This window comes from Octodon degus, unplaced genomic scaffold (assembly GCF_000260255.1).
Source record: "Octodon degus isolate 3935 unplaced genomic scaffold, OctDeg1.0 scaffold00157, whole genome shotgun sequence".
Taxonomy (NCBI): Eukaryota; Metazoa; Chordata; class Mammalia; order Rodentia; family Octodontidae; genus Octodon; species Octodon degus.
The window spans coordinates 6953986-6981817 of record NW_004524733.1 but is presented as its reverse complement, the minus strand read 5'-3'; the positions used below and the strand labels follow the sequence as shown (position 1 = coordinate 6981817).

Sequence of the window (27832 nt, the reverse complement as noted above, 5' to 3'; positions counted from 1 at the left end):
AAAGAAAGAAGAAAGAAAGAAAGAAAAACCAAGGCTGGGAGAGGATGGGTGTGTATTTAATCCCAGAACAAGAAAGGAATGGAGGGAGGGAGAGTGGGAGGGAATGGAAGGGAGGAAGAAAATTTCCAAGGCTCTCTTTCTCCTCTAGTGCTAGGGTCAGAAAGGCCAGCATTTGTACTAAGATAATCCCTATAGCCATCTTAACTTGAATATGAAAATCTAAATTCAAATTATGTGTGAAACTCATAGCCCTCACTATGCCTCCAGTCTACCTGTTCCTTCCTATTGCCCATAACACTTCTTTTTACCCATCACTGAAATCCCATCTCTGGAGGAGGCTGCACCAGAGCTGTGCCTTGAGGAAGTAGTAGGATTTCCCAAACTTAAAGAAAAGGAAAAATTTCATCTTTTTGAAAAACATAATGTCTGTGCAAAATCAGAGATGGCTCACAGGCATGGATCCTAGGCCTACAAGTCAGGAGGATGGAGTTCAAATCAGGCCCAGCACTAAATAACTCACCCCATGGCCCTCAGCACTCATGTAAGTCTATGGGAATGTTGTACACACATATATTCACCATTGCATATATTCACACGATATTCTCCTATATATACATATATGCCTACATATTCTCATATAGACTTGCAAGGTACATATTTATATAAAATTTACACATACACAATATCCATATAAATACCATGAATACTCACACATATGCCCCCACACATACTTGCACACACATATGCTAGCGAATTCTCTCATGCATAAACATAGCACTTATATACTCACACACACACACACACACAACACGCACAGGTAAATAGGCCTTACTTAGTTGAAGCTCTGAGCAGACAAACCCCAGCCCTCCATGGGTGTGGAAGTAGTCCCTTCCTCACCTTACTGTGCATATGCAGTTGCCTAGTGGCAGTGACCAGTTTCCTTTCCTGAAAGTGTCCACTAGTTGTCCCCAAAAACATGCTTTTATGTGTTTAGAATTTATTGCTCAGATCAGAGACATTGTGTTTTAAGCCTAACTTGACTACCCTTTCTAAGTTAGTATCTACATAAGGCAGATATGAAGGCACATACCTATAAAGCCTGCAAAACCTGCACTCTGGGAAGCTGATACAGTAAGATCACAAGTTAGAGCCCACCTTGAACAATTTAGCAACTTGGTGGCACTCTGTCTCAAAATAAAAAATAAAGAAGAACTGGGGATATAACTCTATGTAAAGAGTCTAGGTCCAATGTCCCGTACTGCAAAGATATTATCTATCCGTTATTATCTGCGGATAATGCTTAAATTTTCATCAAAGCTGAAATACTATATTTTTTTCCTTTTTGCCCTGGTGCTGCTGACTGAACCCAGGACCTTGGGCATGCAAGGCAAGAACTCTACCATTGAGCCACATCCCCAACCCTGAAATACTATGTTTTAAACTTTTCTTTTAAAATGATGGCAGAGGGTCAGCCAAATAGCTCAGCAGACTAAAGCACCTACTTAGGCAGAAACAGGGGCCAGGGTTCCAATCCCTGGCCTGCTGTGCAGGCCCCACCCCTGGAGCACACTGAGAGGGATATTGAGATTGGGCATGGTGGTGCACACTTGTAATCCCAGCGCTTGGGAGGCTGAAAACAGGAGGATCACTATGAGTCCAATCTATGTAGTGAGGCCGTGTAGACTCTGTAGACCTTGTACTAAATTTAAAAAAATTAAAATAATGGCAGGAAGTTGCAAAGTTAGTATAGATTTCCTGTGTCCCCTTTATCCTAGTGTTTCTAATATTTACATCTTCCATAACTATAATGCAATATCAAACTCAGGGGCTCAACATTGGTATAATGTATATGCACAGTTCCATATGAATTTACCACATGTGAGTTTATGCATTTACCGGTACACTCAAGACACTGGAAAAGTTTTTATTTTCATTGTTTTATTCAATTGTTTTTTTTAATTTTATTGGTATACTTTAGATATATATAATGATCACATTCCCTATAGGGAATTGGTATCTGTACATAATATAACTTGACTCTTTTTTTCCTTCAGTTTCCTCCCCTCCCTTCAGGCCCTCTTCCCCTTCTTATTTACAAAAGCTTTGTTTCAATTTTTGCCTTCTATTCTTCATGTTCTTTTCCCCTCTTTCCTTTCCCCTTCTTCCCTCCTTGTTTGCCTTCCCATTTGAACATTTTCTTCCTATTTCCCAGGGTCTATCACACATGTTGGTCCTTGTTTACGCTTTTGATTTCTCACAGCAGAGAAACAATATGACATTTAAACATGTATGTCTGAATTATTTCACTTGAGAGTATGGTTTCAAGCTGCATCCACTTATCTGGAAATGTTCCAATTTTATCCTTTATGGCACAGTTCTACTCCATTGTATGAAAAAAAATCCAAATCTTTATCCATTCATCAGTTGACAGACATTTGGGCTGTTTCCAAGATTTAACTATTACAATTGGAAACATTTATTACCAAAAAAACTTATATTGTCTTCTTATAGCCACACCCATTTTCTCCAATTCCACTCCAAATCCTTGTTAAGCACTAATCTATTGTTTATTTCTGGGATTATCATTTCAAGAATATTATATGAAAGAAATAATATCGTGTTTGGAGATTGGCATTTTTCACTCAGCATAATATCCTTGAGATTCATCCAAATTGTGTATGTCAATATTTTGTTCCTAAAAAAATGTGTGAATCTCAAGGGCATTATGCTAAGTGAAAAAAGCCTATCTCCACACATGATATGCTGTAAACATTTGTGTACAGGTTTTCTTGGGAACATAACTTCATTTTCTAGGGTGAATTCTTAAGGGCATGATTCCTAGGTCAAATAGTAAGTGTATGTTTAGTTTCTTAAGAAAATGTTTTCATTTAGTTTCCAAGTGGCTGTACCAATTTTCCATTACCCCAGACTATTCTATGTATATACTTATTACCCCTCTCCCTGATTAGAATGCTAGCCACAGAAGGGTAAGGTCAACATTTTGTTTCTGCCATCTTCCAAATGCCTCAAACAGCACTTGGTACAGAGTAGGCACTAATACATATTCACTGAGGAAATGAAGAAAACGTAGCTTCCAGCCATCAAAACAACTTTAACAAAACTCAAATACTCAAACTTAGGTTGCAGAATAGAAAACCTAATACTCCTCTCATCTGCATTCCAATTTTCCCATCTAAGTGCCTCTAGTAACACCTTCCCCAGTTCTAATGCCTCCATCTGTCCCATCGTACAGCCCCTTTGTCATGGTCAGCCTTCTTTCTTCTAGTTTCTTAGGTCTTGCAACGCTGTGGAGTTTTGTCCTTGTACTATTCCATATCTCTGCCAATGCTATCTATTCCCTTTAAAACCTGTCCAGATATTCATGTCCTCCAATTAGCTTTGCATAACTAACCCAATGGGAATTTCTAGCTGGGCATGGTGGTGCACTCCTATAATCTCCACCCTCAGGAGGCTGAGGCAGAAGGACTGAGTTCAAGGCCATCCTGGACTACATAAGGAAGTTCAAGACCAACTTGCACTATATAATGACCTTATCTAAAAAAAAAGGGATATCAAAAGAAAGAGTACAAACCTTTAACAAGGTTTGTATGGTAGGAGCCAACCAATCCAAGTGGAAGCCACTGAGAATTCAGGAGCAGAGTCTTGGAGGTCTCGTATTGTCAGGAATTAACCTCTTAATTGGTCTGTATTTGTCAAAAGATCCCAGGGAGGGCACCCAGGAAGCTTAGGGGAGAAAGAATCCTTCAATGTTTTACAATCAGCATGATTACACCAGTGCATCCTGACTGAGTGGCAGCCTTACGTAACATGCACATACACGCACATACAGTCCTCATTATCTGCAGATTCTGTTTGCAAAATTGCTTTCTCCCTAAAATATATATGTAACCACTAAAATCAATACATGTGGTACTTTCCTTGTCATTTGCCAACAATAGCAGTGCATGAGAAATTTTAGTGGCCTTATGCATTTGTTCATAGCTGAAGTCAAACAGAATAATGCTCTGCCTCCTTGTGTCACTTCTCATATAGAGATGCCCTGAGGCTGGGAACAGCAGGAAGTGGTTCAGTGTAGTGACAAGCTCCAGCTCTGGGCCCAATTGCATGGGGTTTGGATCCCAACTCCAGCATCTCTGAGTGGGAAAGCCTCAAGGGAAGTTGGTTAACACTTTTGTAATCTTTGTTTTCTCCTAGTGAAAAAAAAAATACTATCTACCAGGATAAATCTTTTAGGATTTAAGATTATAATCTTTGGGAAATATTGGAAAAACAGTACAGAGCTGGGCATGGTGACACATGCCTATAACTCCAGCACTTGGGAGGTTGAGGCAGGAGGATCACCATGAATTCAAGGCCAACCTGAACTATAAAATGGAATGAGGATTTTTTTTTTTTTTTGCTCCAAATACCTTCAGGGCAGGTTTGGCTGGCTTGAGTTGTGGGGATCGAACCACAGCAACCTGAACCTGACTGCTTGGTTGAAGCAGTCACTTAAAGAACTGAGCTAAGGGGCAGGCCCCCACTGAACTATAAAATGGGTTCAAACCCAGCCTGAACTATATAGCAAGAGTTTGTCTCAAAAAAAGACAAAAAATCCCAAAAAGTCCAGTATAATATTCATTAATTCAGTGTCCAGGGTGACAGTATAGACTTTCTATGACTAACAAGACTCAACTGAAAAAAAAAAGATTCAGCTGCAAATCTTCTCTCTCAAACTACAGGGTAAACTTCTTGAAGACTTCCAATATGTATCCAACAGTTCACCCCAGGACCACAGAAAATAGTACTGCATCCATAACAGGCACTTGGCACTTCATGAGTACAGAAGACTGCTACCTCTTGCTGAACTCTTGCCATGTTAAACTTTCATTACCATTTTTTTCTGGAAGATAACCTTCCAGTAGGTCCAGGGCATAGCTCAGGATGAGGATTTGTAATATCCACTGATGATTCTGATGTTCAGTGGAATTTGGTAAGTTCTAAGGTTGCTTCTAGCTCCTGCATTGTATGGCTGATAATACTTTAATATCTACTCCCATGGGCAGTGGCTGGTAGCAGTTTTTAGCTCTGCTATTCATGAAAACCACCTAAGTGCCTGGAAGATAGCTCAGCAGCATAAGTGCCTCCTTGGCAAGTGCAAGGTCCTGAGTTTAATCCCCACTACAAGGGAGAAAAAAAATGAGAGTCTCCTAAACGACTAATATTCAGACATTAGCTCTGACTAATTGAACTAGAAGCTCTGGGAATGGGGCCCAAGTACTGGGCTTTTGAAAGGTTCCTCAAATGATTCTGAAGAGATCAAATATATTCAGGGTGATGTGGATGTCTGTAGACCCTCAAATGATTCGGATATGGCTATTTAATCTGGCATTTTGTTTTAACAGAATGATTCATATGATGGCAGGCTATTGTGGAGGGTATTTTCAGGGATCCAGGAGTCCTTTCCCAGGATCCTTCCTTCAAACTATACTGCATAGGCAGCCATTTATTAGGTGTCTATGTAGGTGTTACCTAAGTTTATGAATACTTCTGTTTGCAAACAAAAGCATTTGGAAAATTTTTGCTTCTGCTCATAGACTCCACATCAGGTGACAACACAACTGAGGCCATCTTCCCCACACAAACACAAATATGGCCATCTTCCCTAAAATTGTAAAACAAATTACATTCATGTATTTCAAACCATTCCATAATATTTGGGAGACCAACTAGTCCCAGGAATGAATAAACATTCATGAACAAAGGAAACAAATCGCCTAAATTAATATAATTACTACAACTGACTAGTTATCTCCAAGTTTTTAATATTGAAGAAAAGGAAACAGTGATTGTGTGACTGTTAGTTGATCAAATAAATCACATTTTTTTTTTGGCGGAACCGGGGACTGAACTCAGGCCCTTGCGCTTGCCAGGGAAGTGCTTATTCCACTGAGCCATCTCCCCAGCCCCAATAAATCACATTTTATGAGAAAAAAAAAAACATTCATGAACAAGACTGGGTATAGTGGTTCACACCTGTCATCCCAGTTCTTGGGAGGCTGAAAACAGGAGGATCACTATGAGTCTGATCTACATAGTGAGACCATGTAGACCCTGTCCTAAATACATAAAAAAATAAAATAAACATTCATGAATAAGGGTATCAACTACATTGTAGGTCCACAACGGATATTTTAAAATAAAGTACTGAGTTGTGATGGGCCTGGAAAGGACACACAATTCTTTCAAATAAAATCCTAATTTTCTGGCTCTGAAAACCTAGACTATATCCACAGAACCTGAACTGCCTCTGTTTGGAGCCATCTGCCCAGACCAAAATAATAAAAATCACTACAAAGGAGTTGGTTTTCCGCAGAACTTCTTAAGACATGGTGCTTGACAGATGGTAGATACTCAAATCATATTTGCTAAATCCATTATTAATTTTAGCAATTAACTAATATCTTTTTGCTGGGCCTACTCTGCTTCATGCTAGGGTAAGACATAGCAATAGAAACTGTCGTCTTTCCTTGTACAGCCTGGCTTGGGAGATAAGCCGTAGCAGCGTGGATTAGTCAGAACACTGAGAAATCCAGGCAGCGGAATGGAGGGATTGGGGAAGAATTTGGGACAAAGGCATAACTTGAACTACTTTTTTAAAAGAGATGCCATTTACCTGGTTAAAAGGGACACTGGGGGCCCCAAAGGGTGGGATGGTAGGAAGGGATGAATGAAGTGAGTGCAGAAGTGGAAATAAACCCACTGTGTGTAGAACAGCTGCCTCCCTCAGTTCTGAGGCCTCTACCTGTCCCATCCCACAGCCACTGTGCCATGCATGGCCAGGCTTCCTTCTTCTCCCTCTTGTACATTTCTTAGGTCTTACCCTGTGCACTTTTCTCCTTGTACTGTGGCTAGAACCACCAAGTTCAACAGAAGATGAGATTAGAGATCAAGGAGGAATAAGGTTAGAGTCAAGTGTGTCTGATGGGAGGACTTGGTAATCAGGTGAGGACCTGCTCAACTCTGGGCAGTGCTGGGTAGCAGGAGGATAGATCTTGTGTTCCTTGCTCAAGGATCTGGTGAGACCTAGATGCCCTTCCACTGTCCTGTGTGTCCACAGCGATTACAATGGGAATTGATTGTAAGTGGGCCCAGGTGTGAAAGACAATGAGTCAGTAAAAAGGCAATTCGGGAACACACAGAGCTTCGGCAGGAATCTGAGCTCCATCCTTTCCCAGAAATCAAAGTGGGGCCATGGACCAACCTCTCCTAATCCCCTTTCACCTTCTGGGCCACTGTTTTACTCTCTACTCCTATGAACTCAACATATTTTAGATTTTAATGTTAGGTAGGAGGAATAAATTCTGGTGTTCTGTTTCACACTACAATGACTATGCTTAATAATGTATATTTCAAAAGAGCTATACAAGATGATTTCAAATGACTCACCACAAATAAATAATAAAAGTTTGAGGTGATGGAATTGCCAGTTACCCAAATTTGAACACTATGCAATATATGCATGCAGGTAGCAAAACATCACACTGTGATGTCAGATGTGGTGATGCCCATCTATAATCTCATCACTCTGGGAGGCAGAAGCAGGAATATCTCCAATTGAAGCCCAACCTGGGCAACCATTTAGAAAGACTCTGTCTTAGTTACTTTCTCATTGCTGAGACAAAATACCCAACACCCAAAGGTAAAGATGGAAAGGTTTATTTTAGCTTACAGTTTGTAGAGGTTGTAGCCCATAATTGGCTGGCTCCAAGGCAGGGTGGCATGGCAGAGGAGCTTCGAAGAGGAAGAATAGTTCATAGTTGGCAGAAGGAAGAAGGAACCACACAAGCAAGCTACAAGCAACAAGCAACCACACTAGCTCTCCTTCTGTCCTTACATTTTTATCCAGGCTACCCACCCTGAGGGCAGATAGCACTCATATCTAAGTGGGGCAGCCTTAATCCTACCCAGAACTATGCCAAACCAATCAGTGTACCTATTTAATAATCACATACAACCTTAATCCCAGCATCACACACTCTAGATTCAGCCACCTTGCTGGGAATATAGCTCAGTTGAACAGTGCTTGTCTGGCAAGCACAAGGTTCTGAGTTCAATTCCTGGTACAAAAAAAAATTCACCCAACTCTTAAAAAGCCCCACCTATGACTGAGTGCAGCTTTGGGGGGACATCTAGACACAAGCCACAACAGATCCTGCTTCAAAATTTTGTAAAAGGACTGGGGATGCAACTCAGTACAAAGGCCTGGGAGTTTAATTCTCAATACCACAAAAAAAAATCACATTGCACCCCATAAGTATATATATAATTACTATGTATCACATAAAATAAAGTAAAACTTTAAGAAAGTGGGCCCCTGTCTTACACTGAAATGTTTGACTGTGCACCTAACTTTGGCCCAGATATGAGTGATCACAGCCTTGAAATTTATACTAGTAGAGCTACCAAATTAAAAATGGTCAAAGAATCACTTGCTTGTGAATTCATCCCTAAAACAAAGGCAGGCTCTCTCTTCAATTCCTTATTCCACCAAAGTTCTGGCTTCATATTTGCTTAAAGAGTCATACAGTGGCCCCAGAGGTACTTAGCAATTCCAGTCTGTGTCTCAGGCCAAAATTCATTTTAGGCAAAAAGGGTGCCTATTGCAAAAATGAGATCCCAGTGACTTAGAGGAAAATAGGGTCAGTGAAAAGCTTGGATGTCCCAGCTTTAAGGTATTCATTTAATCTATGCTTAATGGGTTAAGACACCTTCACCAATAATAGATTCATGGGCCCTACTCTCCCAAGGGAGAGACTTTCTGAGTCTGGTGTGAGCCAAAGCTTCTGTGTCTTAATACACAGTCCCCAGTAATTCTTATCACTGGGGAAATTTGAGAAACAGTAGGTTACTGCATACTGATAAGTTAGTCAGAGGTCAGTAAACTTTCTTTGCAAAGGGCCATGTAGCAAATATTTAGGCTTCACAACCAAATATGGTAGACCCAAAGCAGACATAGGAAATACATACATGAATGTAGTGGTTGGTACATTGTATCAACTTGAGAACCTAAAAGTTAAACTAAACCAGCTCAGCAATTCCACACACTATGGTGTGGAGGTGCCCTCCTTAGGGCATGGAAGTCACACCCTAGAATGACTCATTATTTAAAGAATATAAAAGGGAACTGAGGAAGAATGGAGTGTTCTACTTCCTCAAAGGAGCCCCAATCCTCACAGTCACTGTAGAAGGATGAAAGGCCTGCTGGAGGCCACAGCTGCTCCTCCTCCCTTTGTGCTTTGCTGTTTTCTGTCACCAGGAATGGCTACCCTCTGCCATGTGCTACTGTCTAGCAAATATTTAGACTTCACAACCAAATAGGTAGACCCAAAGCAAACATAAGAAATACATACATGAAGACCATGACTGTGTACCAATATAGCTTTAAGTACAAAAACAGGTAGTAGACAAGATTCAGCGCATGCAATTCTGCCATTTTCTGGGTGCTAAGGTGCTTGTTACCCCTTTCTGCCATCCTATTTGCATTTTGACCAGGACCCTCTCAATCCTCAACATTTTACTTCAAAGGAATAACCCTAGTATTAAGAACTTCAAGGCCCACAGCTGAGCTTTCAAAATGTTTGGGACGGGGAGACCTTGTATGTCACCATAAGGCAAACCTCATCTGTGTCTAAGCATAAGGCTAGACATGACTCCATGACATCTAGCAGTGACATCTAGCAGAGACCAGCTGGCAGTGAGTGAGTCACCATCAGCAATCAGGGGTGAAGGCTGAGAATAGGATGGAATTTTAGAGACCAACAAGACAAGGGTCATTGAGGAATGAGGCATAAGCAAGCTGAAAATAGCTCTGAAACAGACAACCAGAAATGATTATGCTCCCTGAAAATACTGGCAATTCCACTTCCTCCCGAATGTTTTGCTTGTAGTGGTATAAACAAAAAATCCCTAGCACAGGATCTATTTTTAGATTTGGGGCAGGAATAACATTAATATTGTCTACTCCACTATTATGGAATAATACATTTAAAAGAAACCTGTTGTGGCCCTTGTTTGTTTGAATCTATTAAAGTAGAACCAGAACCAGCATCTGAATGAACGTCCAGCTCCTGCTATGGGGGAATAATCACAAACCCAAGGCTCAAAAAATCTGGGTTCTGATGTCAGCCCTGTTACTCAATTGTCTTGATACTTTGGGTAAGCCATATCCTCTTCGTGGATCTTCATTTAACATACTAAAATGAAGGGCAGAGTCCGTGGCCCATTCGGGTCTCTAACAATACCTTATTCCACACTGTGCTGTGGAGGTATCTGATGGCAGGTGATCAAATAGAAGTGAGAGCATGGCTGTCAGGTGGATCGAAGATTCCACCTGCCTCTATTTCCTCTTCTTTTTCACCTTGGTAGAAAATCGTGAGGTGTGGAGATGAGGATCAAACTAAGCTGCACGAGCAGAATGACAGAGCTTCCTATCTTGCCCCATCCCTTTGCTTCAGCTGCAGCCCCTGCCCGGGATTTGAGCACCCAGCTGTGTAACACACAAAGGCATTTATTGACTCTATGATCACTTTCTGCAAATGATCCCTGGATTTTGTTGTTGTTTTTTTTTTTCAAAATTTTTTTTATTTATTTGAGAGAGAGAGAGAGAGAGAGAGAGAGAGAGAGAGAGAGAGAGAGTGGTGTGTGTGTGTGGCCAGCTCAGCCCACCAGGGGGCCTGGGCTGGCTGGCATGTGGTGCTGGGGGATTGAACCGTGGTCCCTGATGCTTTGCCAAGCTTGTTCTAAGTAGGTGCTTTAGACCACTGAGCCATCTCTCCAGCCCCGAGCCCTGGATTTTGTTATTCTATATCATCTGCTGCCAACAAATTGCCCCAGTAGCTCAGGATAAGCCTAAGATTCCTTTAGCTCAGTGGTTCTCAATCTTGCCTGAACTTTGAAATGATCAGAAACTTTTAACAGATACTGATACTTGGATCTGAACCCCAAGACTTCTGATATAATTGACCTTGGGTGGGGCCTGGACCTTGGGATTTTTAAAAGCTCTCTGTCTTAATTCTACTTTCCTTGCTGTTGAGACAAAATACCCAACACTGAAAGTTAAAGGAAGAAAGGTTTAATTGGCTCAGTTTGTAAATATTCAGTTCATAGTTGGCTGTCTCTAAGGCACAGTTGCATAGCAGAGGGGCATTGAAGTGGAGAAACAGTTCATGGTGGGCAGAAAACAGCAAAGTATTGAAGGAGCAAACAACAACAAACAACAGTAGTAGTTGCAAGTGACCACAGAAGCCCTCTTTGTCTGTTACATAATATCAGAGCTATCTCCCCATAGGATGAGTAGCACTAACATCCAGGGTGGCATTCGCTTAATCTTATCACCATTAATTCCAGCAATCACATCCTTAAACCCAGCATTACACAACCTAGATCCAGCCACCTCCCAAAAGCCCCACCTATAACCAAATGCGGGTTTGGGATACAAGACATAACACTCCCCAAGTATACCTTGGTCCTTCTTCAGGACCAAGACCCACTGCTTGAGTTCCTGCTGGATGAGTTGGAACAAGGGCCTTTTGCAATTTGCCCTGTGTAGGGAATAAGATTGCTGGCTTTGACAGAAGACGCTGCTGGGCAAATGGCCTATGACATCAGGAGGATGTTTGTTTCTGCTGTGTCTTTATCTTAGGGCTCCCCCTATTGCTGGTGGTAAATGAATCTCAACCACAACGAAAATGGCATATAGTAGCTTAATACATTGCCTTTCCAGTCAGCAGAGACCTTTGTGGCTCTTAACACAGATGAATTCCTAATTGTAGGACACAGGGCCCATGGAGATGGTATCAAGTGGCCCCAAACTTGATTTGCCTTCCTGTTCTTGTCTCAGTAAATGACAGCCTGACTCTTCCAGTTGACTCATTGCTTTCTCGCTCCCCACATGCAACCCATCAACATATGATCTTGGTTCAGTGTACAAAATATACCCAGAATTCATTCACTTTCCATCATCTCCATTATTAGTACCATAGGCAAGGCCTCCATCATATTTTAACTGTATTATTGCAGTTACGAATATTGCAGTTAGATATGTACCTAACTGGTCTTCCTGCTGTTGTTGTTGTCCCTTGCTTGCTATTTTCTCCATAGCACCAGAGATATACTTTTAAATTTACTTCAGACTCTATCTGCTCAAAAACCTCCAGCAGAATGAAATTCTCACCAGAGCTGACAAGATCCTACATGACCCAGTCCCCAGCTGTCTCTCTGAACACTTCTCAGATTCCTCCATCACTCTATTTCAGTTTTATTAAGGTTTCTTGCTGTTTCTTAATCCTATTCCCACCTGAGAGCTTTTACTGTTCTTTATGCCTGAAAATATCTTTCTCCAGATAGCCTCATGACTGCCTGTCTTTCACTTCCTCCAGGTCTCTGCTTAAATGGCCCCTCTATCTATAATCCTAGCCATTCAGGAGGCTGAAGCAAAGAGGTTTCAAGTTCTAGAAGAACCTGGGCAACTTAGTGAGATCCTATGTCCAAATAAAAAGTAAAAAGGCCCAGGGACATAGCTCAGTGGTAGAAGACTTGCCTAGCATTTTCCATGGGCTATGTTCAACCTTTCAGTACTGTCTAAAATACACCCTCCAGTGGATTAAGATGGCTGCTTAGGCAGAGGCAGGAACCAGGGTTCAATCCCCAGGGTGCTATGCCGGCTCTGCCCTTGTGGTACACTGAGACAGTGATTGAGACTGGTCATGGTAGTGCACACCTGTAATCCCAGTACTTGGGAGGCTGGAAACAGGAATATCACTGCAACTCCGATCTGTGTAATGAAACCCTGTAGACACTGTACTAAATACATTAAAAAATAAAATATGAAAAAAATAAAAAGATAAAAAATAAAATATGCCCTCTGGGCTGGGGAGATAGCTCAGTTGAATAAGCACCTGCCTGGCAAGCTCAGGGTCCTGAGTTCAATGCCTAGTACCACCAAAAATAAAATGAAACAAATAAAATAAAATATGCCCTCTGGGCTGGGGAGATAGCTCAGTTGAATAAGCACCTGCCTGGCAAGCTCAGGGTCCTGAGTTCAATGCCTAGTACCACCAAAAATAAAATGAAACAAATAAAATAAAATATGCCCTCCAAGTCCCACTCAGATGTTATACAACTCACCCTCAAGTATACCTCCTATGAAAACCAAATAAATAAAAATTCAACATATATTATCCCCCTTACCCCTCACTTCTATGAATACACCCAAAGGAATTGAAATTAGTAGGTTAGAGGTGTATACATCTAAGATGTGTGCTCAATCTCAATGCTTAACAAATAAATGAATAAAATGTGGCATGTATACACAAATGAACAATATTCAGCCTTTAAAAAATGGAATTCTAGCTGGGAATGGTGACACATGCTTCTAGTCTCACCAACCTCAGAGACTGAGACAAAAAGATCCCAGGTTTGAGCCCAGCCTGCAATACCTTAGTGACTTGCCAAAAACTTCTATCAAAATTTGAAATTTTTACAAGGAGCTAAAGAGATACCTCAGTGTGAGGGCTCTGGGTTCAATCCCTGGTAACCGTCCCTGTAAAAGGGATTTCTTCTGTTACAGCAACATGGATAAACCTAGAAGACATTGTGTTATGTAAAATAAGCCAGGTGCTAAAAGATAATGTCACTTATATGTGCAATGTAAACCCATCAGACTCACCAAAGCAGAGTAAAATGGTGGTTATCAGAGGTTGCAGGGCATAAAGAAGGAATGAGAAGGTGCTGCTGAAAAAATACAAAGGTTCACTTCGACAAAATTTCACTGTTTGAGCTATGTTGCACAACAGGATGACTGTCGTGAATAAGTATCATCATAGATTTCCAAACTGGTAAAATAACGTCCTCACCACTTCCATCTTTACTTACTCATTCTCTTATGTGCCCCCTTACCCCACAGGGAATATGTTCTAAGACTTACAGTAGGTACCTGAAACAACAAGCAGTATGAACCCTAAGAATGCCTATATATGCCATGGAGTTTTTTCCTATACATACTCTCAAAGAAGTTATAAATCAGGCACACTAAGAGTACCAGTAACTAATAATAAAATAGAATAATTATAACACTGTGCTGTAAAAAATTTTTTTTCAAAACACAGAAATTGAATATTTCTGGAATTTTCCATTTGACATTTTGAAACCGTGTTTGACTATGGATAGCTGAAAAGGTAGTCTTTATTTGTTACCTAAAAACCATGTGTTTATTGTCTGTCTGTCCCTGTTAGAATGAATGCTACATGAGGTCAGAGAGTTCTGTCTGTCTTGTTCACTGCTATATTCCCTATCACACAGAGTAGTGCTAGGCACACAGTAAGCACTACTTGAATTTGACAAATAAATAAATAAATGCCCCTCAGAGAAGTGGAGGTGCCACCCACTGTGACTTCTCATTCCCTAGCTGCTAGGCTTTGAGGAGCACAACAAAGAGCTGAAATCTAAAGTACACTTCCCTTCATATCCAGGAGGGATTGGTTCCAGGCCCCCCATAGATATCCAAATCTACAAATGTGCAAGTCTTTTCTACAACATGGCATAATATTTGAATGAAACCTACCCACATCATTCCATGTATTTTAAATCATCTCTACATTATTTATAATACCTAATAAAATGTAAATGATTGTTACTTTGTTTAGGGAATAAAGAGAGGAAAGAAACTTGTACACGCTCAATAAAGATGCAGTTTTCTTTAAAATATATTTGATCTGCAGCTGGTTGAATCCAAGGATGCGGAACCTGTAGATACAGAGTTGGCTATAGTTTCCAACATTTACTAATCATACTTTCTGCTGAATTTTTGAGAGCATTTTCAACAGTTATAGAGCTTGGCTTATTCTTTGGGCATTTCTTACAGAATTGCGTAAACAAAGTGTTGCAGAGCCCGGAGGTAGAAAGCCAGGAGACTTTAGTTAAATCTCTCATCTTTCTTCTCCCATGAGGCATTTTGAGAGTGCTGGATCCTCTTTCTCCCACATCTAACATATTCATTATGAGCCTCCTTCCTAAGGGCAGAGTATATCTGTGAGATGAATGACATAATTTATCTAAATCCTTTGGAATACTTATACTCAAATGCAATAGATCTCACCCTCAGGTATGCCTCCTCCTAAGAAAACCAAATAAATAAAAATTTGATGTATATTATTACTAAAGAATTTTAGACCTTGAGCATTCATAATGGGATTCAGTTTACCCCCATTTGATTCATGCCCAGATTTTTTACAATACACCAATCATGTAGTAACATATTCTGCAGGTTGACTTGCCCTTAGTAAGTAATCAATATTTACTTGCTTATTCCTTGATCAGTAAGGGAAAGTGCACCTGTTCTGGGACATCTTAACTCTAATGTGACAAAGACCAGATTTCTCCCCAGCGATGGAGAACTCATCAGCCCTCTGTTCTTTTTCTAGTCCCCTAAATCAGCCTTCATTAGTGCTGCGAAGAAGGCCAAGCTGAGGTCCAACCCTGTGAAGGTTCGATTTTCTGAGCAGGTAGCAGTTGGAGAAACAGAAGCAGTAAGTACATCCTCAGTCCCCTGTCTTCAGTACTTGGCCAGGATCAGCTTGGCTGTTACAATCTTGCTGTGGAGCTCCTTGCAGTGACTAGAGCTCTAAAGGGGTTAAAGTGGGAGGAATTCCAGTGCTGTGAGTGAGAGGCAGTGAGTGGAGAGGAGTGTGTGGCTCGAAGAGAGGTCCTGTACAATGGAAGGAGAAGAAACACATATTGATTAAGTCAGAATTGTCTTGATCCTTAAAGAAATTTCTTTCCCTAGTACAATAGTTTACATTCAAAGCAAGGGCTCCATAAATATCTTTTGTCTACTTGATGGGAGCAGGAAGTAAGTAATGGTTTTCTGAAAATCCAAAGAATGAGTTGCTGGTGAAATTGAGCTGTCTTCACATTTAAGTGGCCCTGCAACTCCACATCTTTCATGTAGAAGACTCACAATGATGGGGGAAGCTGCCTAAGGGAAATGATACAGACTCTGCTCAAAACTCCAGTTCTGAGTAACACCTGCTGTGTTCCCAGAACCACAAAGAATGCAAAATAAATACCTGTTTGCTGCCCCTGGACACCTCTCAGGTGTTCTAGGGACACATGGTTCAGGTTGAGACAGCAGAATATCCACTATGGAGTTGGGGTCATGTTGATGAACAGGTAATGTTTGACAGCCCGTGCCATGCAGCTGCCCATGGGGGGAGGGTCTGAGCAGCCCATAGTTTTTCTTGCTGCCTCAGCTTACATGCAGTGAGCTATCTGCTCCAGATATACAGATGAGAAGAGGTGGGCAGAGGGCAGAAAGGTGTGCTCAGCAATCACGGATCCTGGCCTAAATTGCCTCAGGAATCTGCAGAAGTTGATGGTATTCCAGTGGGACAAGGATAGATGGAGTTATCAGGTACTCATACATTTTTGTAGGCCATAGTGGGCTGGGCTGTCAGAGACCTTAGTATGTATGTACTGAGGCACAGGTGCAGTTACAATAGGGGCTTCATTATGTCTGTGACCTAGCATTTAGGTATGGAAAAGGCAGTCATGGAGGAAGAGGGAAAGAGAGAGAATGGAAGAAGAAGAGAAGGCACAGCTGAGTGAAGACAGTAGGCCCAAAATAAGTAGGGAAATCAGCAGGATGTCAGGCACTCCTAGAGTTCTTTGAGGAAAAGAAGGGATAGAGCTGGACATAGTGATGCATATTTACTTGTTTGTTTGTTTATTTATTTATTTATTTATTTTGTAGTTTAGGGAAGGGTCTACAGGGTGTAAAGGATCACACTACTAGATCGGACTCTTTAGTGATCCGCCTGTTTACAGCCACCCAAGAGCTGGGATTACAGGCATGCACCACCACACCTAGTCTCAATTGTCATCTCTGTGCTCCGTGGGGATGGGGCCAGCATAGTAGGCCCAGGGAGTGAACCCCCATCCCCTGTGCCTGCTTGCAGGCACTTTAATCTGCTGAGCTATTTGGCCAGCCCATAGTGATATATATTTGTAATCCCAGCACTCAGGATGCTGAGGCAAAAGGATCATTGTGAGTTAGAGACCAGCCTGAGTTCCAAAGTGATCTCAAAGGCCAGTCTGAATTACATTGTGCGACCCTGTCTCAAAAAAGACCAAAATCATGTACCTCGGTAGTGTCCCAAATTTTCTGATCAAGAAGATTATGGGGCCAAAGAGGAAAGTGATCGATGACATAGAGTGGGCCTAAGGAGAGTCACATGGGGAGAAGACACTCTCTCAGGCTTTCACAGAGAGCACATTGGCCATGCATTGGCCGTGACTCATCCACATGGCTGCACTGATAAAGGTTCTACAATCTGAGGTGCAGGATCTCAGGACAAATCCTGAGGGGATTTCATTGACCTTATCAGACCCAAAAGCTACAACTCTTGTTGCATAGGTCCTGCTTTACCTTGGTCTTAACCATCCAGCAGAAAAGTATGAAGACGAAATATAAGAAATAAAGCCATGCTGTTAAGTTGAGCTGTGGGGGACTCAGGTCAATAATTTCTGACATTGCCAGTTAAACAGAAGACCCAATGCTATTATGGGCTACTGGACTCTTTTAGAATATTTTGCTGAGTTTACACACCTATAATATTCAATAACGGAACTTAGAACAAATGGGGTATACCGATGAATGTCCATTTTGTATCTGTGTATTCAAAGTGGTTGGGATAGATATATAGTTACATTCTGTTAATGAATAGAATGATTTGTTCTAATGGTGTTTGTAAATAGTATCACAAGTCCGCATCTTGTACAGCAATTAACCACTAAGAAGAATATATGCAGTGTATTATTTGTTGAAAATAAATAAATAAATAAATAAAAATTTAAAAAAAAGACCAAAAATAAATGAATGAAGGGATAGAGGATTCAGACATCTCCCATCTCCATCTCCCTGTCATTCCCCAAATTAGCATGTATGCTCCATGTCTGCACAAAGAAGGCTGAGAAGACTAGAGCACTACAGGACCCCATTGGCAAGCTGAGTAATGTGTGATTGGAACACATGTAAATCTTCAAAGCAAAGGTTAAAGAGAAGGAAGGATTGGTGAACATAGCAGAGAGGGAGCAGGATGGAGCCCCTACAGATGAGGGCGAAACAGATCCTGAGGATCAAGTCACCAAGTGGACATTTGTATCTTGAGCACTTGAAATCCCTGAGGACATGTGACTTGAACCCAGAAAGTACAGATACGTATGTCCCGTTCCACCTCAACATTATGGAGGAATCAACTAAGGCCAGGACACCCAGTGAAGAACTCCCTCTCCCATTCCCCTTCATCTTGTTTTTCCTTCCTTCTCTTCTTTTTCCTTCCATTACCCCTTCTCCCCTCTTTCCCTCTTCCACCATGACTGCCCTCTCCGTACCTTTAAGCTAGGCCACAGACACAGTGAATGTGGTGTAACCTGAATCCTAATGTCCCAGAGTAGCCAGAACCCACCACAAATTACTCCTCTCTCCTGCATAGGCCCCCAAGCATTGTTCAAGGCTCCTGTCTTGGAAAGAGAGGCACATCAATCTTCCAACTCACTGTGCTCCGAAAATTGCCTGATGTCACAACAGTACCTCACCCACCATGGCCACCAGTGTGGGCCATAGCAGCCTATTGAGACCTGGGGGAGTCCAGGTCCAGGTGACTCCAGGCTATCGTATTATCTCTTTCCCCTTATGTTCCAGGGCTTTATTAAGCAGCCAAAGCAAAAATAAATCCTGTGGGTGCTCCTTGCCAACTCTATTTTGAAGCAAAATCAATTAAGTAATTATATGAGTCCAACCCAGTGTGCTAAATAAAATCTGCCACTGCTGAGCATCATTAGCCTGGGGATCCAGGCCTCTGGGCTTGGCAGACATGAGGCATCTCATCAGGGCTCCTGGAGGACCAGGGAGCCACACTGTTCCATCTTGATATCACCTCACTTCCCACCTTGGCTTGACCCCAGGCAAACTCGACTCCTGGCTCCCCACCTCTGCTAGCCACACTAACACAGGAGGACTTGTTCCTTTCTGTTTGAATGCTTTGTCTGTGACAGCCACTACACCTGAACTGTTCTCTTTTAAAGTCTTCCTTAATAATCCACATCTACCATCTCTTCCAAAAACCAAAATCCAATTTGCCTTAGCTTGAAAACTTTAACCATCTTATGCCAGTTGGTTTGTTTTAGCTTCTGTGTGCGTGTGTGTGTGTGTGTGAGAGAGAGAGAGAGAGAGAGAGAGAGAGAGAGAGAGAGAGAGATCACTAACAAATCACTATAAGACTAGACTCAAGATGTCTATTTTTGCTGTAGTCCTCCTGGGGGCTTAGCATAATGCTGAGTGTAAAGTACAGGCTCAAAAAATGTGTCTTGAATCAAGGAATCTTAATGAATTGCTGTAGAACTGATCACGTTGGCCCAGGGACATGGTGGCAGCCTTCTCATGAGTCTAATCATTCAAGTAAGTATGTGTTAACCACCTATTGTTCATTCATTGAGTAGCCACTTATTGGGCACCAACTACACAGTGCTGAGAACTTTGTTTATTGCTGGAACTATAAAGATGAATACACCTGGTGGGCGTGCTCTGAGTTTACCATTTGGGAGCAATAAATATTCATTGAAAATATGAAACTATTAAGAGAGGTATGTATAAATTGCTACATGAACACAGGAAGACCACTGGACCAATGCTTCACAGAGTACATATTTGAGCTGATTTTTAAAGGATGAATAGAAGTTTGTCAAGAAGGGAAAGAGAGAAATGATTTTCACTTAATGATTTTTCACTGAGAAATTAACATGTGCCATTCTATAAAAAAGAAACACCTGACTGGGCCAGGAAAATGTATGCTAAGAGTGAGCAGGTGTTCAGAAATGGGCCTTGCCAGTGGTTTTCACTCAGTGGCAAGGCTTCCAACTCTCCAACAGCTTTTGGAAATATTTGAGGGTGCTTTGGGCCACCCCAATGATTTGTCCCGCTACTGGCATTTAATGTCAGAAATGCTGAGTGTCCTTCGGGGAGTGAAACAGTCCCTGACAATGAAGAATTAACAGAGATATGGAGATATGAGAGAGGCAAAGAGCAGAAATGGCAAGTCATGAGTCCAGAGAGGAAAGCATGGGCTAGATCAGAAAGGGCCAGGAAGCTAAGCACGGAGGCACATGCCTGTAATCCTAGCCTGCAGGTTGGCTGAGGCAGGAGGATCACAAGTTTCAGTCCAGCCTGTACAGCTTAGTGAGTTAGATCCTGTCTCAAAAAATTAAAAAGGGGATAGAGTTATAGCTCAGTGTGAAGGCCCTGGGTTCAATTCTCATGAAGGAAGGAAGGAGGAGGCAGGAAAGGGAAGGGAGAAAAAAAAGAAAAAGGTCAGAATGTGATGAAGGGGAGGGAATAGCAGAGCAGAGACAGACAGGGAAGTGGCTTCTACTTGTGAAGGACCTGATGAAAAGGGAAGTATCAGGAGGAAGGCTGAGGTGAGTGAGGTTGACTGACAAGGGGTGTTTTGTGGATCCTTTGGGTTGTATGCAGTGGGCCTTACAGGCCAAGCACAGCTCAAAGCTGTGGTATTCAGGGCCACAGTAGAGTGCAAGTGCGCTGTGATGTCCAATAAATGATTGATTTTTCCATATGGCCCAGCGTCTTCTTGGGGAATTTGGTTTTGGTCTCCACATAACATTATTATTGATCTGCTTTTTCCTCTGTCTTTGTCCTCCCATCCCTTTGGGTCCCTTTCTCCTTCATTTTCTTCCTCTTCCTTGTCACACCATCCCGTGGCTTCCCTCTTCCTTAAATGAGCCCTCTCCTTTCCCTGCCTATTCACAGAAAATGATGAAGAAGGAAGCCCTCCTCCTCATCCCCAACGTCCTGAAGGTTTTCTTAGAAAATGGGCAGATCAAATCATTCACTTTTGATGGCCGGACCACTGTTAAGGTGCATACACAGTCTCCTCGCCTAGGTCAGCTTTTGATCCCATGACAATGCATGTGGCTGCTCACTACCAAAGCAAGGTGGCCTCTGCCCTCCAGATGCTTCCTGAGGCTTCAGAAATGCAGTCCTCAGTGGGGCTGAGGGTGGAAATTTGCATGCTTAACTGTGTGCTGGTAATTGCAAAAATATGTGAATGCCCATGTGGGCACATGGATGTATGTCTGGTTGTCAATTGCTTTATGTACATGCTATAGTGTCCTCGAGGACTCAGGAACTAGGACATTTAGAAGATGTCCTAAGCTGGTTATAAAGAAAGAGGGATTTACATTAATATATTAGTAACACCTACACAGGTTTGCACATAGAAACAAATATGCAATCTCTTGAGACTAGTTCAGCCTTGCCTTGCTTTAAAGAACAACCAGATCTTATCCACTCAACCAAGATTTGAAAAGTCCAGCCATAGCCCCTTTGGCTATTCTTTTCATAGGCAGAGCAATTATAGTACTGAACTGTGATTCTTAATAGCTCAGCCAGGCGTCAAAAAGGCCTAGTGATTTTCTTAGACCTGAGGAGTAGAGGCAATGATCCAATTTAGCCCTAGGTTCAATCTGCTCTGGGACATAAATATCTATTTGTACATTTTCTGGACTCTCCAGAAAAAGAATGCTAAGCCCCAGAACAAAAAATTTTAATGCAACCAATGCTCCCCAAACTGCTAGGCAGCTACACCTACCCATAAAATGCACCTTGTCCCACAGATGTTCTGAAGTTTCCATGCTGGGAATAAGATAACCCTAAGAAAACCCTGGGCCAGAAAACTTGCTAGGAGGACTTATCAGGTACTCAGAATGGGCCTTGCCAGTGGTTTTCTACAAGGGCTGGTACTGCACACTCCCAGAGAGCTTTTGCAATTGTCTGAGGTTCTTTAGGGTCATCCCAATGGTTTGTTGTGTTACTGGCTTCTAGTACCTCAAGATGAGAGATGCTGAGTGTTCTGGAGGGGATGAGGCCATCCCTGAATGATGAAGAATAACTCTGCCTAGAGTTTCAGTAGCATTGGTTGCAGTACAGTGTGCCTAACCCATATTGACTGAACCAAAAGGTTTTTATTAGTACATGTATGTTGTATATAATGATTATATTCATCATGGGGAGTTCAACCAAGAGTTTCTTTGGGAGGGTTAGGCCTGCGTGAGTTTCCAAGAAGACCTAGAACCAAAGTGCACTCCTTAGACCATCCCATAGTCTCTTGGCTGCTGAAGTTCTCAGGCTATGGAAGAGAGCTTTGAAACAAAACCAGGCTACCTGGTCTGAATATCTAAATATGCCTCCTCCAGATGTAGCTATCTCTCCCCTTGAAAGCTTCTCCAAATATTCTCATCAGCACCCTCATGGCATCCATCTAGCCTCAGCTCTGCAGGACAGCAGTGCTCCTCTCACTCATGATGTCACTCTGACTTCAGGAAGGGTACACTGGCTATTTATTGGAACTTTGACAGGTTGCCAAGCTGTTTGTCCCAGAGAGCTACCCGGGTGAATTGACAGCCTGGCACAGGGGCCATTACACTTGTAACACCAGTTTGCAATCACCAGCTTAGCTGTTCGCACTCCCAATGAAGCTGAACTGCAAAGAAAACTTTCTCTGTCCCTGTGAGAGCTCCAGAGACACTAACCAGCACATCTGTGACTACTTGGAGAACACAAAGAGTTCCTCTCCAGTACCCACTGATTTCCAACCTCCCATCCGAAAGGCTAAATAACTTTCAGTGTTCACTGAGGGGCTTTTTGGCAGCTCTAACTGTCAGAGAGCTTTATATTTCCACGCCTGCTTCTTTACAGCTTTGGAGTGGGCTGGGGGATGCTGACTCCATGAACACACACACACATTGGAATATAGAGAATATGCCCAAGTCACTGCAAATAAATAGCAGAAGTCTCAAAACTGACATTTGGGCAGCCCCCACCAATATGTTTCCAGACACCCTAGTATTAAAAGTAGGGCAGCAGAGCAGACAGAGCCCAGAAGTAGTCAGATTTATGACTGTACACCAGACACGTGACACAGTTCCTCTGCATGGACACATTTTTCAAGTTACTAAATTGATCGTCTATAAAAGCCAGCTATGGTCAAAAATGAACATTTTACCAGTAAATCAAGTCATTCGATTTAGATTATGAATCTAGAAATAGTCTATTTTAATCATACAGATGCAGCATTTGCTTTTGTTAATTCCTAAGTAAAGAGTTGACAGACAGATCCCAATGGACATTGTGAGTTAGGAGAGAAGATCACGGGAGAACCAACACTGCACTTGGCACTCAGGAAACAAGTTATTGAATGGAAGGAAGGACAAAAAGACACAGCTTTCTTGTACCTATGCCTGCCAGGTGAAGTTCAAGAATGCTGCCTTCACCCCCCTGTACCTTTGGTGTTCCCCAGGGCCCACACATGTGCGCAGCACATCTTGGAGTGCAAGGCCTGGGCCACCATCTAGACTGTGTCTCAGCCTGCTCTATAGGACCATTGTGCTTTGTTTCTACCCACCCCCCCATGTGTTTGATGCTGACAACAGCTTAGAGCAAGAGCATCACCATTCAAGGCTCTTTTTCTTCCATAGGATGTGATGGTGACATTACAGGACCGTCTCTCCTTAAGGTATATTGAGCACTTTGCTCTTGTCCTCGAGTATGCTGGGCCAGAACAGAATCACAAGTTCCTGCTGCTCCAAGACAAGCAACCCCTGGCTTATGTAAGTAACTCCTTTATCCTGACTTCATAGATTTGCATGTGGCCGGTACTATAGAAGAGAATCCAAGGCATTTTGTATTTGAGAAGTTTGTGATGATGTGCTCAGCCAGCTCCCAAAAGGCACATTTCTTACCTGAGGCTGTTACTACCCAACTCCAGAGGGCCTTTGGCTATGCCTTTTGTGACCTGAGGAGGGAGGGAAGACCATTAGTCTTGGTTGCTTAGCAGAAAGAGTACAGAGTAGTGATAGCACAGTACCCAGAATGCCATATGGGAAAAGGCTGGGGAGAGCTAAGACGGTTGGACAGGATTTCCCCAGGTGGGGGGTGGGGTGGGGGCTCCAAAAAGTATCGGAGAGGCAAACAGGGCCAGTCAATACTCCCAGGTAAGGTGGGAAAGAGTTGAAGAGGGGTAGCTGGAAAGAATACATTTTCCGAGCCTACATGGAAGCCAAATGAAATCCAAAATTGAGCCAGGCATGGTGGTACAGGCCAAGGTAAAAGGACCAGTACAGGTTTAAAGCCAACCTAGGCTACACAATGAGCTCAAAGCCAGCCTAAGCTACACAGTGAGACCCTTTCTCAAAAAAAAAAAAAAATCAGACAGAAAAATTAAAGGATTTTTGGAGAGAAAGAATCTTCAAATTCACCTGTCAGTCATATGTAAGCCAGAGCTCACTGGTGAGAAGATCCTGCTTGGAGGAAGGCTTAAGGGCCCCACCCCACTGCACGCCTCAAGAAGCCCTTTGTATCTAATTAGTTCCTTTTTTTTTTTTTTTTTTTTTGTGGAACTGGGGATTGAACTCAGGCCCTTGCGCTTGCCAGGGAAGTGCATATTCCACTGAGCCATCTCCCCGGCCCCTTAATTAGTCCCTTTTCCAAATGGGATCTAAGGGATCAGGGAGATAGTTCAGTGGCTTAAGTGCCTGCCTGGCAAGTGCAAAGTCCTGAGTTTAATCCCTGGTACCAAAAGAAAAAATAATTCAATACCAAATGGGATCTAGGACCTTTTTCTTTTCTTTTTGAGGCCAGGTCTTGCTATGTAGTTCAGGCTGGCCTTGAACTCCCTATGTGGCCTAAGCTGGTCTCAAACTCTTGCAGTGATGTTTCCTGCCTCAGCCTCCCAATTGCTAGAATTACAAGTGTGTGCCATCACACCCAACTTAAAATGTTATTATGAAAATTTTCAAACTTTCACAAAAGTAAAAGGAATATTGTACACAGCCCTTCCCCTACTTCAGTGATTGCCAGTACATTGCCAACCTGCTTCATCTATAACTCTAAATGGAATTTCCATTCTGGCCTCAAATTAGCAACTTTTGGTGCTTTAGATTGAGCCCCTCTGCACACTATGAGGCTGAGCTCCACAGCAAAAAAGAACCTAAAAAGTTCACAGGGAGCACTCTCTTCTTCACCAGTGTCTTGGCACTTAGACCCATATAGGTCATATCCTGGGTTTGTGGTTTAAAAATATGTCACTTTGAGTCACAAGGGTAGAAAAGACCTGGCTCCACATCATATTCCCCTAAGGTGCTGTAGTCCTCCATTGCCCACAGGGTACACAGTCCAAGACCCACAACGAATGCCTGAAATTGCAGACCATACTAGACCCTATACATCCTGTTGAATCATATACATTCATACCTATGATAAAGTTTAATTTATGTTAGGAATAGTAAGAGATTAACAATAACTAATAATGCAATGATACAACTATAAAAATAGTTCATGGTAAAAGTTAATTAAAACTCACAGGAATTAGGGCAAGGGATATAGGTCAATGGCACAAGTACCTGCCTGGAAATTGTAAGGTTCTGAGTTTGAGTCCCAGTACCCAAAAATAAATAAATAAATCTCACAAATGATTTATTTCTGGAATTTTCTATTTAAATAGCTTAAGGTCAAGATGGCTACAGGTAAGTGAAACCAAGAAAAATGGAACCTTGGATAAAAAGGCATTACTAGGGGCCAGGGAGACAGCTCAGAATAAGCTCTTGCTTGGCAAACACAAGGGCCTGAGTTCAATCCCCGGTTCCTCAAAAAAAAAAGGCATTACTGATTATGCATCTGTCAGGGGAGAGACAGAGTGGGGAGCAAGAACACATTTCTGCCCCAAACCCACTTTAAGGACCCACCAAGCTGACTGCCCACCTCTCCAGCCATTGATTCTAGATGTCTCTCTCCCATGTCCCATCCCCGTGACTCAGGTGGTTCAGCGGACACACTATCATGGAATGAAATGCCTCTTCCGAATAAGCTTCTTTCCCAAAGACCCTGTGGAGCTGCTGCGTCGGGATCCTGCTGCCTTCGAGTACCTATACATCCAGGTAGAGTCTGGCATGGGGATACACAGATAGACAGACAGACAGACCAGTGGACAAACAAGTAAGCAGGCTACTCTGCCATCGCAACGAAGTCTCTATGTAAGTTTTTCCAACTTCCAGGTAGCTCTGCAGGACCTTTCTTTTTCTGCTACCATTGTAATCCATAGCCAATTTGGCTGGCCTGGTGACCTGAGCTGGCTGTGGCTCAAAGCCCTACTTGTCCACACAGAACTCATCAGTTTTCAGGAACATATAAACCTGGTAATTGTGGAAACTTCACAGGATCCTAAGGTTTCACAAGCCCACTTCAGCTTCAGAAGAGGCTCTATTTCTAATATCTACTAGCTCCGGTAAGGAGGTGATTCCAAATTCACTTCATCTAGACATATTTATGGAGCACTGCCTCTGGGCCAGGCCCTACACCAGGTATTGGCAGTCAGAGGTAAAGAAAGAATTGTCCTGGCGCATCAGAGCTTGTCTACGCATAAATAAACAGGCTGGTAACAGGGTTCAATGTCGATAAGGGCACACAGGAAGCAGTTTGCCAACTCTGCGTGGGAGAAAGACAATGACAGCTCCACAGAGCAAGAGATGTATGCATGCTTTTAGCTGAAGAGAATGAATGGGAGTTTTGAGAAGGAATGAAAGGGCCATACTCTAAGCAAGGAGCCTTGGTGTTTACTAAGGCATGGTGGCTTCAGACAGTGTGGCATGATGGGAGAACTGAGAGTAACTTATTACTTATGACTGCAACACAGGATGTGATGTAAGGAGCAGAGTTAAATGAATTGGAGAGACCTGACACAGGTGATAAAGGGCATGGCAAGCACAGGCTGTGTTTTATGAAGGCTGGGCATTGATTCTTTTTTCTTCTGTACTGGGGATCAAAATTGGAACCTTGTGCTTGCCAGGCAAAAGCTTATGATGCTGAGCTATCTACCTGACCCTGGGCATTGATTCTTACAGTCTCATCACTGAACTGGTAGCATGAACATCAGCCAGGAACTTGCTACAGATGCAAATTCTCAAACCCCAACCCAGTCCTACTGAATCAGAAACTCTGGAGGTGGAGCCTACTGATAGTTCAACAAGTTCTCCACAAGATTCTGTTATCCAAACTACTTTGGAAATAACTGCTTTAAGACCCTGGCTTTTAACCCTAGCCACACATTAGAATTACCTGGGAAAGGGCCAGCCTGATAGCTCAGTGGACTAAAGTGCCTGCTTAGGCAGAACACAGCAGCTGGTTCGAACCTTGTGTGCTGTGCCGGCCCCACCCTCAGGGTGCCCTGGGGTGGTGATTGAGACTGGGCGTGGTGGCGCGCCTGTAATCCCAGCCCTTGGCAGGCTGAAAGCAGGAGAATCACTATAAGTACAATCTATGTAGTGAGAACCTGTAGACCCTGTCCTAAATACAGAAAAAATAATTACCTGGGAAGCCTTGGAAAATGTTATTCACCCTACCCATGACTAATTAAATCAAAATCTGTGGAAGGAAGACCTAAGCACTGGCATGTCCTAAGTTCTTCCGGTGATGTTAATGTACAGCCCAAGTAAAGAGACTCTCCTGGAGGGTGAGGGCACAGAAATGACAAAAGGAGAATGTGCTGGTCAGATGAGCAGTTTCAAGGGTCACACAGTGTCCAGGAAGCACACTAGCTAGGGAACTATGGCAGGTATCCAGAGGACAAATGATGAGAGTCAGAATCCAGGATGTGAGGGAGGGGTAGAGTGGGATCCAAGAGAGATTTAAAAAACAGCATTGATATGC

General features: G+C 42.6%; 1 protein-coding gene across 1 annotated transcript in view; it reads left to right on the top strand.

The window, feature by feature from the left end:
• Frmpd3 (FERM and PDZ domain containing 3) overlaps positions 1-27832 on the top strand; it is a 105978-nt gene that overhangs the window by 25268 nt on the left and 52878 nt on the right. The window contains exons 5-8 of the mRNA XM_023702725.1: positions 15483-15587; positions 20882-20989; positions 23608-23739; positions 25945-26064. Coding sequence (XP_023558493.1) covers positions 15483-15587; positions 20882-20989; positions 23608-23739; positions 25945-26064 — 465 coding nt within the window. The remainder of the gene's footprint in view (positions 1-15482; positions 15588-20881; positions 20990-23607; positions 23740-25944; positions 26065-27832) is intronic.